Source organism: Apostichopus japonicus, chromosome 9, assembly GCF_037975245.1.
Source record: "Apostichopus japonicus isolate 1M-3 chromosome 9, ASM3797524v1, whole genome shotgun sequence".
NCBI classification, from domain to species: domain Eukaryota; kingdom Metazoa; phylum Echinodermata; class Holothuroidea; order Aspidochirotida; family Stichopodidae; genus Apostichopus; species Apostichopus japonicus.
The window spans coordinates 507,445-524,140 of NC_092569.1; the positions used below are offsets into that span (position 1 = coordinate 507,445).

Sequence of the window (16,696 nt, forward strand, 5' to 3'; positions counted from 1 at the left end):
CGGCAGAACGGTTACTGTTACTGGATTCTATTTTATCGATAATCAGGAAAATAATATGTAGTAGCCCAACTAACACATAGCCTATTTACTTACCGTACTCATCAGGCCCGTAAAATTTTACAATCTTATAGGCCTGTATAAAAGAAAAAATTGTAAATCACATAACAAAGTAAAAATAAAAGGATAACTAGAATGCATGCATTCTGGATTCAGTAAAACAAGAGCCACATCACACATGTTTGCTAACTTAAAAAGACAAGACTTACAATTGACCGTAAAGAATTATTGCTGTGTGCATATTCCGATGCGGGAACATGTTTATAGACATGTAACCGATGTGCTGAACTTTTTCCCGCCGTTTAGACTGGGTGTCCTCAAGTCAAAATCATGGTCAATGAAGCTCGTAGTAAACGTCCATATAAGGGAATATGGGTGGAGTTTACATTCGCTATCTACAGGGTTGATGAATGACGTTTACCAGTTGAAATATGTGATTGGTTAATTGCTATCATCTTAAAACATAAAACACAAATCGCAGGACCAGCTGTTTAATAGTGTAGACTGTAGAGCTCGAACTGAAATCGTGGCACAGTGCCAAATATTTGGGGGTACACGTTGTCAGTCCGACACGTTTTCAGTCCGAAAATAAAATACACGTTTTTAGTCCGATAAAAACGAGTTTTCAGTCCGACACGTTTACAGTCCGAAAATAAAATACATGTTTTGAGTCCGAAAAAAAAGAGTTTTCAGTCCGCCACCTTTTCAGTCCGAAAATAAAATACACGTTTTTAGTCCGAAAAAACGAGTTTTCAGTCCGACACCTTTTCAGTCCGAAAATAAAATTTACAATTTACATGCATCTTGGTGCGAAATAGAGCAGTGTTTCGTCTAAAATGAAAAAAAAAAGCCCCCACTGTATGGGTGAAAAAGTAATAACGTGATTTAAAATAATCCCTGGGCTCAACCCATGCAAGAACATGGATAATTAAGTGACTACGCACCATCCATGACATCCTACGACCGAACAAGAACCGTGCGTGGTGATTACTTGCCGAAATGATCCCACCTCGCAACTCCCACCTCGCATTCCAGTGTTGTTTATTGGTGATATTATGGCATTATAACTGCTTTCATTGCCAAACTGAATACGTGTATCTCATTTTCGGACTGAAAAACGTATATTACACGTTTTCAATCTGAAAACGTGCATTTTATTTTCGGACTGAAAACGTGTATTTCATTTTCGGACCGAAAACTTGTCGGACTGAGGGGTGTACCCCCCCCCCCGCCCTACACCCAATATCGGACTTTCAACGAATAGAAGATGGATTTAAGTTGCGCATAAACTTCGTAACGTTTGGATAAAAAAAATGTGAAAGCATAATATTCAAACTGAATAGAGGGGAAATATGTGGGTACAGTTATAACACATGGAATAGTTGTAACTACAGCAATCGTTATCAATGGAATATATTTAAGAAAAATGTTATCATTGAAACATATAAATAAGAAAAAATTACTGAGATAAAATTCACGGATCAACTTTACAGCAAAAGGATAAACAACGAAGTCTTCTGTTCAATCTTTCGTCGTGTTACACAAAACCACGAAAACACCGATGCACTACATATGTATATGACGGCTCAACGATGTTTTTAAAACATATATAATTTATATTGAATTTCACCGAAAATTAACAAAGAAATTAATCTGTATTCAAACGCGGTATTTGTCGTGATTACTGCAGGAACTGTATGGATCGTGGTTTACGTCGCCATCTTCATTTGCGAAGATGACGTCACGTTCTCTACTGTTCTAGTATATTTGAAATATCCATCCTAAACGATTAAAAATCGTTTCTCTGTCAAACGCATATTTGGAAAATTATTTATTGGTTTTAAGGTAACGTCTAAGGGCTACCAGACAATTCTTTTCAAGATAGCATACTGTTGTTTAACTGGGGATGGGGGGTGGCATTATCGGGATTTTGGCAGGCCAGCGAGTTTTCGTTTCACGTCATTCAGAATATGGTCCGAAATAAACAACAAAAAACAACAACAAAATAACGGTGGACGAAAGATATGACGTGTTACACTTGTAAGATTTCCCGCGACCATCGTTTGGGTTAGCACTAATTTCCCGCCAATTTGTAAAGTGTAAGAAATGAATTATAAACGCTGCTTAGGAGTCATACCACGTTATCTTACATCTGATCATAAGACATAAGGGGATGTACAAAATACTTTTTCTTCAAATAGTTATGCGTAGGCCTACCAGGTGAGATGAATGTATATTTAGCCAGCATGAATTGATCTAGTAACAAAGGCAAGGGCGGCGGAACCGGGGGGGGGCACAGGGGGCACGTGCCCCCACTTTTCCTCAGGATAAAAGTGTGCCCTTTCTCTACATAAAAAAATTGTACTCTTGATCACCTTATTAGGTCAGCGATATTTCAGTAAGGGATCATCTAATCCTAATTTAGAAGTATTAATGAATTTCTGTGGGTCAAACTTAAATGTTTACTATCACAAGGCTTCTAACATTCTGGTGAGTGCTTTTAAGCATATTCAATGTGTCAAAAAAATAATCCTTATACATTTCCAAAAATACATTGCTATATTACATTGTGACTTTGTATTAAGCAGAAGCCATTTATAGCCTACTATGAATAATGAGTTCAGTTTTTATATCCCATAACCTATACCCCATCCTTTATTATTTTGACATGCTTCATGCATGTATCGATTGCGAGTGTATGGACTTGGGCTTTATAATGTTTTCACCTCATTTTGTCTCATCGACAGAAAACTTGTTCCTTGTTTCCAATGTGCACATTGGATATTGCAGGCCTAGTATGCATTTTTTCCTTGAGGGGTGGGTGCGGTGGCGGAGCGTCCATACAGTTAGAGAGGGAGGATGCCCCCCTGACGGACTCAAATTGACTGCTGGCGCCCTTTTCAGCTTTTTACCACTTTTTACTTATTCGCGATTATTGACTATTTTATTGCGCTCTCAAATACCTATTGACATTGTCACACTTTGTTGGTGTAATTTTCTGACAAAATGGCGATGACACCTATTTATTCTTCGTTTATCTGCAATTAGCAAGGCCCGGAAAGGGCCATTACCGGCAATCTATAGGGAATATCTTTACTCAAAAAAATTCTGTTCGCTCCGCGCCAACCTGTGGTTGTGGCGCTTCGCTTAGATAGTGTCGAAAGCGCCCCGGCCTACAAACCATTCTCGCCCCCTGACCATACCCCTAAGCTCCGCCACTGAGGGTGGGGGGGGGGCGTTAATGTAGTGATGAGTATACGCAAATAAGATAATCAACAAGAGTTATAAAGGGTTCTTAATATCAGGCTGCATCAGTCCAATCGAATTTCTGCAAAGTGCCCTTCGATGTCGGTGCCCCCCCCCATCCCCAGATTAAAAGTGCTTCCGCCGCCCTTGAACAAAGGTGGAGTGTTCTAGACCTACAAAGCCTAGTCGATGAGGCGAATGTTCGTAAAAGCACACCAAAACCAATACGTTCACTTCGAATACTGCGAACTCTGTATTAGAAAGTAGTAACATGAAATGTGCCACCGTAAAGCGTTTAGTCTTTACGCCATAACTTCTTCGATGCAATACTTGCGAAGTAAACTGCAGTGGAATTTCTTGTTGGCAACTTGCCAAGAAAAGTTTTTACATCTATGTCAAGTTCGATGGTACAGTATAAACAGGTGCGGACATCGAGCCCAGCCCAACTATTTTGTGTTAGGGGTTAAATATTTCTTTTGGGTAAAGTGTGAAAACAGATTTTTTTCCAGAGTTGTTGGAACAATTGTACGCACACAAAGTCGGCATATCTGCTAGATATAATTGATGTGATTATATTTAGGTTTTCCATTTTATTTTATTATCATTTTGGAAACTATGAGAGATTTGTTTTACTTAACCCCCGCGAAAAGTCGTACCACTCATTGCACTCAAAACATTGCGCTTCAGATAAGAACAATGATTTCCCTGCCAGTGCATTGACTTTTTCAAAGATAGTAAACGTTGGCCGTATCGGGTAAGCCCCGGTAGAAAATAGCGTGTGTGCGCTGCTTGGATGATATATACCCCCCACGAAAAGACTCACTGCATAGCTGTCGATCGCTGTTCATATTCTCTATTGCAATAACCAGGTTCGGACGTTTTCCAAGGTTTTCCAAGCCTGCCGCTATGCCCGGAGTTAACTCGTTGAAACGCGGGTTCAAATTGCAGGGCTTATCTGCGGTTACAGTTTTTGCTCCACCTATCCTTGCTTGAAGCAAGACCGCGTTCGTGGGACCGGGGTAACAGAGATCTTTAATTATAACTTTGGAACTTGTTAAATAAGTTCTTTCAAATTATGGAAGAAAATACCACATTTTGAAATGTTTCCGTCTTAGTCTTAGGCTGTCAAGTCTTATATGTCATTTGGGTATCAGTGCTTTGAGGTACTTATTTGTTATTGCAAATTGTAGTCACTATCTAAAGTCACTATAAATGTGAAATGTTCCATTGCAGAAGAAAACTTGAAATCCTAATATTGGAATTTGGAAACATAGTAAATGTACAGCTAGATCCAAACTATTAATTAGCTGGCACTATTAATGTCATTTACTGTATGAACCTATACAGCCCTTCACCTGCCAAGGAAGTGATAATTATTTCCATTGAAATCTGACCTAGTCTCTCCCCACCCTGACTTCCTTTAGTAAGGAGTTTAGTGACTTCATAGTTAAGGGCATATATTATGAAGGGGTATACTGTTACTTGTTTGTGCAGGAAATAACAATAGTTGTGTTTCCTTGCTAGGAAAACCAATGCTGTAGGTTAAATGGAAATATAACACACCTACTGGTACACTAAAGTAAGGTCTACAGTATATAAGTTTCATCTAACAAACTAAAATTTTGAGGATGGTTTGTTCCAAAGGCCAATTGCAACCTTATCAAATATCCAGTGCCTATTATAAGAACCAGTCCAAAGTTCCAAGATTGATAGGATTTATTCCTAAAGGAAATAATGAAATTTATCTAAATTAGCTAATTAGGGAAGAATCTGTGTGGTTGTGAAGACCTATCACATTGTTAATGAAGAGATGCTTAAACAAATTTAATGATTTTGAGACTAAATTTCTAAGATGAAACTCTCTCTAAAAAGTCTATGACTGACCCAGCCAAGCGAGCAGCCGGAAGTGATTTATACCAATAAAACTAAAACGGGGCCATATTTTACTTTTCACAATTCTTTCCCTGTCTACAGAGTATTCAGAAGTTGATTAAACAGTGACATTGATACCTTTGAATAACCATGCAAGTCTCAGTTATAAAATTCAAATAATGCCACACTGGTCTGTTGACATGCTATATCAAGAGCAGAGAGGGTTGTAGTAACCTGGGTGTAATTTCAATAGGTTTGTGGTAAAAACCAATTGTTTGAACAACTATACTATAACAATAGTACTGTAGTGCAAGTGTTCACACTTTTCGTTAACATGTGTATCAAGCACCAACCATAACAGAGCAATATTTTATTGCTTTTCACAGCCCAAATCAAAGCCCCAAAATGTGGTTTTCATTGACAAATATTTATCAATTTTTCAGACTTTTCTTTTAGGTTGGTGTCATGGTTGAATGGAGAGGAGAGAAGTAAACTCAAATCTCTTTGATAAGTGTTTGCTTGTAACTTAGTAAATATCACCCAGTCAAGGCTACAGTACCCTGTTATGGGCCAGACTTACATAAGAGTAGATTGAATAAAAAACTCATTGAAGGAGCTATAAATAGCACCTTTTAAAGACTGACTCATTCTCTAAAATGTGTTTTCCATTTTAAGGTACAAAGTGGAAAATTGTTAGAAAAGAATACAGTGGCTGTTTTCATCTGTTCACTTTCTTCTCACAAACCAACAGTGTTGTACCTGTCATAAAAACATGTCCATGTGAAAACTTATTTTGTCAACAAAAATCTCATACTGTGTACATTATATAGAGAAGGATTGAGGAGGGATTAGCAGTTGTTCAAAGCAGTTCAAAGCAATTGTTCAATGCAGTGTAATCAAGGTCACATTTCGCACAAAGTCAAATTTAAACTTGAAAGTAAAATCTGTTACGATCAAGGAAAGGAAAACAGACTTATGGCAAATCCTTTGGTGACATTGCTGTCACAGTCAGAAATGTGAGCTCTGTAGGTAAATCTAATATCAGTGTTCTAAAACTCATGTCCAGTTATGAAGCATTTGTCATTATTCCACATCCCTCCACCTCTCTCACTTCGCCCCTGTATCTCGCCTCCCCATGTCCGATCTGGTATCAGTTAAAACACATTGCAGGGAAGTACAAGCAAACTATCTGTTCACAATTTTGTAGCATGATTCATTCTTTCAGACCAAATAAAGGTGTGGCATTAAGTGAATGGGTCATCCTGCTATAGACAATGACATTGACTGTGCTGTAGTTAAATGAATGCCTGCCAATGTTTTTGTATTTTATTGATAGCTTCTGTTGCTATAGATGCAGCTACTATAAACAGAAGGGTGTTAACAGTTGTACACACCTATAAACTGAAAACAAGGCTGTGACCAGTGCAAAGTATGTGTGTGGATGTGAAGTTACTTTTAACACCTGTCCAGAAATATGGCTAGCAAGTGTGAAGTTTGATATCTCCCATGGTGGCAGTGTGTCAGGTTTAATTGGAGTCATTTAGTAGATTCTTAACCAAAACATTTATGAAATCAACAGGTTGATGTCAGCTGGCTATTGTCCCTTGGCACTTAAAATCCGAACAGGTAGAGAATCTGTTAACTTAGATGGATTTACTGTTACTGTGCAATGGTGGCTGAATCTAATATCTATTAACTTAGATTGGCTTACTGTTAATGTACAATATTGGCTGAATCTGTTACTTAAATTGGCTTACTGTACTCTATACAATAGTGGCATTAATTCATTGTTCAGTACTAGTTACCTGCAACTATTCATATTTCATGTGATTAACTAATCAACGTCATTGGATTCCTAGATCCCAATCAATAAAGCTTCTAAGGGTACTAATTGAATCTGGTGTTTGTTGGATGGTAGGCTTCATTTTCTTTCATAGTGTGCCATTCAAATCTTAAAAGCGCTGCATCCTTTAAATATTTTTTTGTCCTAGAATGTTTTAGTTGTAATATTGACCAAACTGTCACTGGGTGAAAAGTTGGCACCTGCCTGTGATAATTGTGTTCCTTCTTTAATAATCATTTCTAGGGGAAATGCGATCAGCATTTGGAGATTAGGGAGTAAACATTGGCTGGGTAGACAGGTGTGGTAACAAAGTTGGTAATAATTTACAGAATTGCTTATTGTAATTTTATTTTTTTTTGTATTAAGGGGTAATTGCAATATTGTTTTGTTTATTTGAATGTATCCTTGTCTTGCCACCTGTTGGTTAGGAATTAGTTTCATTTTTCTAGAATCAGTGTTTATATTTTGATGTGTGTGTCCTGACTCCTCAGTAGAAGTATGAGTCATTACAGGAACAGATATGAGTGGTATTTGTTTGGCATGTCTCTGTGTGAAGTTAGTTTCAATGCTACACTGCTACTTTTTCAAACCATGTAGCAAACAAATTGTTATCAGTAGATCACATAAATAGAGAATATTCAGTCCTGTGGAACTTGTTTAGTAAGTTTTAGAATAACATATTGTTGTATGCAGATTGTTGAATATATACTTGAAGACCAACTTCCTACCTTACGGATATGTTTGTGTTAGTCACAATACTAAATTAGTTGCATGGAGCCATTTACTCGGGTAGTATCTCGTGAAGAAAAGCAAGATTGTAGTCTCCATTGTTGAAAGCAGCATATTAGGTGATGGGGATGGATGTTAGCAATAAAAGAGTAATACTTAGTACCTTAAGATATTTTAATGAATAGGACCAGGTGATCCCCCCTGTGGGTTGAGGTCAGAAGTACTGCCATTGTAATATGAATTTGTACAGGTCTTTGTATTAGCTTACCCCTTAAGTATACACCAGGTTACTGCCTTGAAGCAGTTTCCCATGAAATGAACAAATGGTTTTATGACCTAAGTATTAAAATGTTTGCTTTGGTCATACAAAAATATTATCATAACCCATTAAGGTACAATGGACATGGTTGCTTATAATATAGTTGTCCTGTTTTAGTGTGACTTAATACTGTACACTTGGTGTGAAACTGTCTCGGACATGTTCCTCATCACCCACTTCCACTTTTCCTCCCCCCCCCAACACTCCCACACCATCTCCCATCTCCTACCCCTTCCACACCTTTCCACCACTTGCCAAATATCAAGATATTTAGGTATCTATTGATCAAAACTGTTCAAAGCTTCAGTTTAAGGTTCTATAGCATAATAATGAAAAGGGTAAAATGTTCTAATGAGGTTTTTAAAAATAAAAAATCTTGAGGGGGTGGGGGGGGTATATGGATGCTGAACTTAGACTTGGCAAGTAGAGTATAGCAGCTGATTTTGTACACAGAATGAATTTATAGACTTGGCAACACTTTGTGACAGATATCATGGATGGCCAAATGTTGCAAATTAACATGATCTGATCTATAACCACCTCCTTGACCAATACCAGTCAAGCCTAGGTATTTTGGAAAGCTGGTTACAGGTAGCATCTTCCAGCCTTTATTCATTTTAGTTTGAAACTTTGAAAACAGTAGATGTAGAGTAGCAGTGTGACCCACAAGGTTTATTTCAAGGTCCAAGTTTGTGTGAAATAATTTGTAACTTTGTAATTCTCTTGCCATAATGCAGGCCTTTTGTTCAGTTTGATCCATTCCACACCTAACTTGTTATAGTCTATTCTTTCCTATGTGCCAAGGACCTTGCCTAATGACTGTTGTACACACCAACTATTACTGTTCAGTGTTCACTGTGAATGTCATTGAAGTATACTGGTTGGTCTACTTAATTACTTTCACTTAGAGTGAATTATACTGGAGACCTTTGTTTTACTTTCTCTCAGACTGACCTAATACATACAGTACTATTGCATAGCTCAGCAGAAACAAAGCACCGATCTTCACTCAGATAGGGCAAAATCGGCTAAATTATTAGTCCCATCATATAAGTTTTTTATTTTGCTTCCTTGCTTACCATCTCCTCATAACATCTACACTCTGTACATGTAATCTACAGTTTTACTGAGTTGTTATCTAATTTTGCCTAGTTGGTATGCAAAGCGAGCTATGGATAAGCCTACAGTATTAAGTCTGACTGTGTTAAGTATGATAGGGCCTGGCAGTACAGATAATACTTGATAACCTGTCTTGAGCAATATACCTGTAACAAGCCACATAATGGAAAACATTAATGCTGTTAGTCCCGCATTCCCACTGATCCACTCCACCCATCAACTACGTCAGTAACATTTTCCCCTGCCATCAGTCTCTCAATCCTTCAGGACTGTTTGATGTTGACTACTTTAATAACATACATGTATGGACACCAAGATGGTAATAGATGGTGGAACTTGATCCACTAAGTTAAGTTTGGTGGGTTAACAAGAGTCTAGTTTGCAAACTTTGATCATTTTAATTACTACAATTTAAATTTAGATTAAACTAATATACAACAATCATCCTAGACTCTGTATGCTTAACTGCTCCCTCTTGTGTCCCCTCGGAGTACGCAAGATATTAATAAAGCTTAGTTGGCCCTGCTTTGCTTCAGAGTTGATTATGAATAATAACATATGATCTAGTGATGGAATTAGTATCTCATTCTTATCTCTTGCTTGCGTTTCATCTACTCCCCCCTCTCCTCTCCTCCCTGCGAAATCGATCGTTGTGACTCTATCAAATGTTTACAAGAACGTTTAAGGATCCGTTTCTATCATCGTTAACAAGGATGGGAGGGGGGGGGGGCCTTCTACACTCGTTCTGCACCCATGTCCTGATAATGACCACCCTCTGGGTAAACAAGGGAAACATAGAGGTCAAATGCATTCACGTCATTCCAGGAATAGCTGTTGCGATGTCTCCATAGTGAAGATAGATTAGAGACAGACAATATTTGTGCGGTGTACTCAATTAGTTGTAAAGAGCCATGACAACTACTAACAATGAATTACTATTGCATTTGTCACAGCTCACCTAACGTCGTCATGTTTGCTCCTTAACCGATTCATACTACTGTATCATGCAAGAAGAAGTATGGATCCTGTACATACTACCATTGATACTCATCATAGTCTTGATCATCTCTCATAATTTATTCACAGAGGAAAGATGGATCCGACTCCAAGACAAAGCCAAAGTTCGCACCCAGTCCTTGGAAGCGGCCATCAACAGTCTGAGCGACTTTGAAATAGCTGCCAACAGACTAGAAACATGGCTGAACGAAAAAGCCAAGATGCTTGCTGTGTTGGGACCGATTGGAATAGAACCAGACATTCTGAAGAATCAGAAATCCCAGGTTGAGGTATGTACAGATATTCCTGACCATAATATTCGACATAATCTGCTAGAATATATACTTGTGTAGTTTTCACTGCAATATCTTTGTGACATATTTGAACAGCAATCTTGAACGATGTTGAATGATGTAGTAAAATTGCTGAGCTGCAGCATTTGTTGACGTTTTATGTACAGTTAGTCTTGGTTTGCATGGGGTATCTATGTAGGTAGACATACCTATGGCTATGGTATGTACTACAGCATGTTAGGTACATGAACTTGAAGTTTACTATCCTTGAAAATATACAAAGCAGAGCTTGTTTTCACATGCAGAGAGCTTTAGGACTTAGTTTCAATCTGTTTAGAGACTTATAAATATTTTGTATAAAAGCTAAATTGACCATGGACAATTGAATTGACACACATGTAGTTGTGCTTAGAATTTCTGCATACATGAATCCTACCTCATGAAAGAAAACGGTTTTCTGGACCTGCTTTCAAAGTTCCAGCTCAGTTCTTCAGTTTTGATCAGTTATTTTGACCTCATTTCAAGTGGGGTTTTTTTTCTTCCACCTCACTGCATATTTTACTTTCATTTTCCCTTTGGTATATGTTTTCAAGATTTGATCATTATCAGTATGATATGTAAATATTTACCAATCCATATTTGCCCAACATTCTTGATTTGTAACATAATAAAGATACAATGTCAAAGGTCGTACAGTCAACCTGCAGACTACAGTGTAGGGGGTGATCATCATAGAGTGAAGGGTGGTGTAGTATTTCCCTGACATTCTGATCTGTGTAGGTCCTCATATGTTTTAAATCATTGACCAGAAAAAACAAAAGGGAGTGTGTCCTATTTCTCTCCCTCTGACTTTTTCTGAATTGATGTATATTGTTTTTAAAACTAGTTTTCAAGGGACAGTAATAACACCTACATGGTATACTCTTATGACTAAGAGGTGCAGAATTATAAGTGCAGCTCAGGCAGGTTGATATGCCTGGTGTGTCTGGTGATATATAATGCTTTCTGTGTTTGGTCATCAGATGGTATCTACTAAAGTATACTGTAGGACAGTACCGACAGCTATATTATATCTATACAATAGTTACAGTGTCTAGATAGCAATAGTACCAAGGTACCCTGCAGGGTAGGTAGTCTGTGCCAGTGTTTGGTTTGACTGGACCAGAAATTTCCAATAAAATGTAGAAACTGATAAAGTGTCTTAACTTGTTTATTGCATTGGTAATATAATCTTTGGTGGGCATAATGGTCTAGTGGGTTGTGGAATCTAGTGGGTTGTGGGATTGGTGGGTTGTTGGGACTGGTGGAGCTGGTGGGTTGTGGGACTGGTGGGGTGTGGGAACTGGTGGGTTGTGCATAAATGCAACTTTAATAGTACAGGGAAGTCTGTAAAACAAAAACAAATTTGTTAGCATTTAACCTGATCTGTGATGAACCAATCATTAGATTATGAATACATGGAGAATTTTGTGTGTGAATTATGATCAGACAATAAAGAAATAGATACAAATATCCTTCCAATGATTATTTTTACATACAGACTTAAATGAAAAGAAATTTCATGGTCAGGAATATGAGTCAATTTCTGATCAGATCAAATACAAGAAACAATCACCTTGAATTGATTTGTATCTCTTTCTATCTCTCAAGAGAGCTGATAATAAATGGAGCTCTAATTAAAATAAAACTCAGGGTTGTTACTTGTGAGAAGCTAAATGTACTGTGGGTTTGAATACATGAAACTATATATTCATATGACACAACAGTGCACTGTATAGTATGCTGGGATATACTGTAGGTGCTTCCATTGTATGAGTTGTTTGTCTAGTCTGTTGTGATGTGTCGTAAACTGAAGAGTCATTGATTGAATACTATGTACAAAAGCCATAAAAATGCATTGCATGCAAAGAGTCAAACTTGTGTGTAAATATCACAATGAAATACAATTCTACCCTCCATTTTTGTTCCCGCCAATTTTCCTGCTAAAGTGTTTGTTGGAAGTCGTAAAGCTATAATGATGTTTTGTGTGCGACTTTTATCAAGCAAGACACAAGACCTGTGCAACAAGTCACTTTTAGTTTGAATCTAGGTTGAGTCTATCACAGAATTATGGCTCTTCTCAGCCGATTCAGTGTATCAGGTTCATTAATATTCATGATAGTCATTTCCTTTTTGAAATTGTGGTGATTTGAGTCAAACCGTCTTGACAGTGGGACATAACTTGTAATAAGACTTAAATAACAGATTCCAGTAGGATGAAAATAACATTGGAATGGAAGCTGTAAACCTTCAGAATGGTCTGGCATGGGGAGAAAGTACATTGGATATTGACACTGAACTTCATAAGTGGGCTGCAGTGATAAAATGTATCATCTAGGTTAAATGGGCTAGGTAGATTAGAGTGCACAATTTTAGTAGAGACAGGTAAGTATCATCTGTCAAAACTATTCAAACCATTAAAATGTGAGGGTTTTGATGATACTGTAGAATCATGAAACTATTTTTACCCAGAGATATTAATTAAATGCAAAAAGGAATCCAAGTAAGGGGATCATTAAACAACTACAGTGTTACTTACAGCACTTTCAATACTCAGCAGCTCAGATAATATTTACCAGTTCGGTAATTGACAATTAGTCAAAAAAAAAAAATGATTGAAGTATGACATCCATTTCCCAAAGCAATTGAAAGGAAATACTTGATTATTCATTTCCCAAGTTAAAAGCAGCTTGTTGTCTCGTCGCGTAACATCATAGTATTTGCAATTACCCACAAACTTCAAGTAATTTCTTTTAGCACGGTTTTGGACTTTATAAAATGGCAACACTTAACTCTGACAAATTTATGACTTGTCAGTTATATGAATATTCAGAGTTTATAATGCAAATGAAAACAAAGATCATGTAAAACACAAAGATTTAACAGTAGGGTGTCTCTTGTTTCTGGAACATGAAAAGCTTGCTCGGGGTATGTACAGAACAGTATATTGTATATTGTGCCTCACACTGGAATGACAGTGAAATGTCATACGGTATGGGTACAGCTCAATGTCTGTTGTAAAAATATAAACAGCTCACAGGAGATGGTTTGAACCAAGCAAGAACTACTAATTTACTACAGTGACTTACATAAATAAACTAGACGCACAGTTGAAAAACAGTTAGATCAAGCTCTGTACTTTTATTTTTACATTAACTGACATAAGGATAATCAACACATTTCTTACGCTTACTTCCCTCATGAGCCAAAGTGTCCTTCCACAAACAAATACAAAAATAAGCAAAAGAAAAGAAGAATCTTGATAGATATTTCATATTGCTCTGGTGGTTTATGTACTTTATGTCCTATGTATGTAAGTGATACTGTACATAGTTAGTATTATAGTTTCTAGTCATGGACAATGCTTTCTCTATGTAAACTTTTCCTTCTCTGGCTCTCTTCTGCACATAACAAGAACAATTAACTGTCAGTTTTATTGGTCAACCCACATAGCCACCCCACCCCCCTGTCTGTATATAAAAACATAATTTGTAATATATTGGCATATTTTGAAGATTACTATCATACTGAGAATGACTCACCTTGAAAGAAGTCATTGACTAGGTTTGTATTGTGTTTTGTTACACCTGTTACCATAGTAACCAATATGAAAAGCATCAACATTTCAGTCAGGTAAGCAGACCGCAGTAGGCATCCAAACCGAAACAGGAACTATCTGTGTGGGGGACACTGTCAAGCATGAGACAGCAGTAAACTGATATTAAAAAATCAATTGTATAGTTCACTCATTTCAACTGCCTGTAAATAGTGAGTGCTAATAGGACTTTCCCATAATGATTTTCAAAATGAAACGTTAAAAAATGATCTGACTTGTCTTTGAGTAAAAACTAGGATGAACAATTACAGGATTTGGTAATTTAGTTCCAAAGGAAGATTGATCCAACAAATTTTAATGAATTCTAAGTCGCTCCGTAACATCTTCTTGGTAATTGTTTTTGTTGTTAAGTCTAAGAGCAGTAAACTTGACTGTATTTGTATTTGTACACCAGTTACCAAGCTTGATATTTGCAAGGATTTTGTAAAAGGGAGCCATATAGTTCTGTCCAAAGCTTGTCACTACACATATACCAAATACACCATTTAACAGAACTAGATTCATCCTTTCTGCACCTTCCTTTTACAATATGCCCCTCCTTTATCCTTATTTCTCCCACTCTTACCCTTCCCACTCATCCCCTTCCTCCCCACCCCCTGCTTCACAAAACCTGACAATAATTGATCTGGACAACATTTCAACAGTGATAAATATGGTCCCTTTCCCAACACTCAACATTCAGTAGCATTTACTACATAACAGTTGAAGTGTTCATAGATCATGTTATGTATCATACCTTTGTCTACCACAGGAAGCTTCACTCGACCACAAAGTTTACAATATTATTTGCATTAATGTTACAAACAGATACTAACATCCTCCCCTCCAGAAATTTCAATACTTCCATAAAGTTTAACACCTCACCTTTGACCCTTTCAAAGCTGACACACCCACAGGATTAGAATAGAAGCTGTTATTGTCATCAAGTGATTAGTATCTTGTTATTATTATTATTTTTTACCTGATAGCACCGTTTGGCTGAGAAGTAATCCTTTGCTGTTTTCATTATGAAACAACGTTGGAAGTGAATATGGTTGGAAGTAGAACACAATTTAATATAGATGCTTATGTTACAAATACACTCAGTTGATGTCTATAAGTTGAGTGCCTTTGATAATCTACAGTAGTTGTACTGTTGTACGCTAGCTGATGGTGCCTTTCTGGGCGAGAAGAGATCATTTTCCTAGCTACAAAATCAAAGAACACTGAATCAGAACACACACCACAGAACTCTAATCTCTAGAAGTGCTATTCAGTCAGTGAGCTGTCTATATCTGAGTCAAGCAATGATGTCATGTACATGTATCATGTATGTGAACTTACTACTGTATAAAGGGAAATGTCGGAAGGTCACCCTGAGGCAATTGACCTATAGTCTTGTATCTGTAACTTCCTCTATACTGTTGTGTTTATGTCTGGTCTATGTGAACTAAGATTAACTGTATTACAAAACATGTAATACAATTTTTGGCAATTTCTGTGGCAAAGTTATCTGGCTACTACTGTACATGTTCCCAGTTTATTACAACTTGCTACTTTCTGCTAGGGTGCTCATGTCGGGAACGGGAGGAAATGTTTGGGGAGGAGAAGGAGGTTGAAGAGGGAAGGAGGCATGTGCTTTTAGCCTGTCTGCCCCTGCCTCACCACACTGATCCCCTCTGTAGCTTGTCCTGCTTTCAATTATTTTTTTTGCCAAAATGGGCAACAGCCAGTCGGCCATCAACGTGAATCTATCATTTTAAAGTGCCAACAAGGAGATTTAATATGATTTTTTTTTCAATTCTTGTTTTCCTTTCATCTGCTTGTAAAGTTTGTAAACTGCATCATTCATAAAGTGATGATTACTCTTTGCCAAAACTACTTTGAGTTAACAATTCTTATGCCTTCGTATAGCAGATTGCAAATCTAAAGAATTCAAGATAGGAATGGTTGAAGTTATGTTTTATAGCAGGGATTGAACATTCAAGTGTGCATTCCTCTCTCCCACACATTGTAGACCTAAGATATCAAAGTTAGCATTGTAAATAAATAAACTTCCATAGCCATACAAACTTGTAATATGAACAAAATGATGGAGGAATTGTCACGCAAAGTATATTCTCTGTTTGATGTCAAGGTGTGTACTTCTTTAAGTAAATTTCAAAGGTTAGAAAGGTTGTTTTTGTCTTGAATGTATTATGTTTTTATCTTAATTGGTTCTGTATATCAACAATGCACACACTGTACCTATATATGTACATTGAATTGAAGCTGCTTTTATGGTAGTGTTTGTTACCTGTAACACCACTTTGAATACCACAGGAAGGGGTACTGCGTGGGAACCATAGCTCATGTGACAAATTTCTATATTCTGTTTGATGGGTTGTACTGTAGACGTAACTTAAACAGAAGAGGGCGGGGGTTGGGTTTGTGAATGGAGGCTCTGTTGGCAACCTTGGGTTAATATAGAGGGTGGGGTGGGGGGGGGGGAAGTGTTACAGAAATTCTTATATATTTTGATTGAGTAACATTTGCATATCTGATAACAGATATGTTTTACGTAAACATTGAAGCTGTAAACCTTCAGA

At 37.3% G+C, this 16,696-nt stretch overlaps 1 protein-coding gene across 15 annotated transcripts in view; it reads left to right on the forward strand.

The window, feature by feature from the left end:
* Positions 1–16,696, forward strand: part of LOC139973076 (uncharacterized) — a 293,321-nt gene that overhangs the window by 205,625 nt on the left and 71,000 nt on the right. For all 15 annotated transcript variants that reach the window (XM_071979459.1, XM_071979458.1, XM_071979453.1 and 12 more), the window contains one exon: positions 10,272–10,471. In XM_071979459.1, coding sequence (XP_071835560.1) covers positions 10,272–10,471 — 200 coding nt within the window. The remainder of the gene's footprint in view (positions 1–10,271; positions 10,472–16,696) is intronic.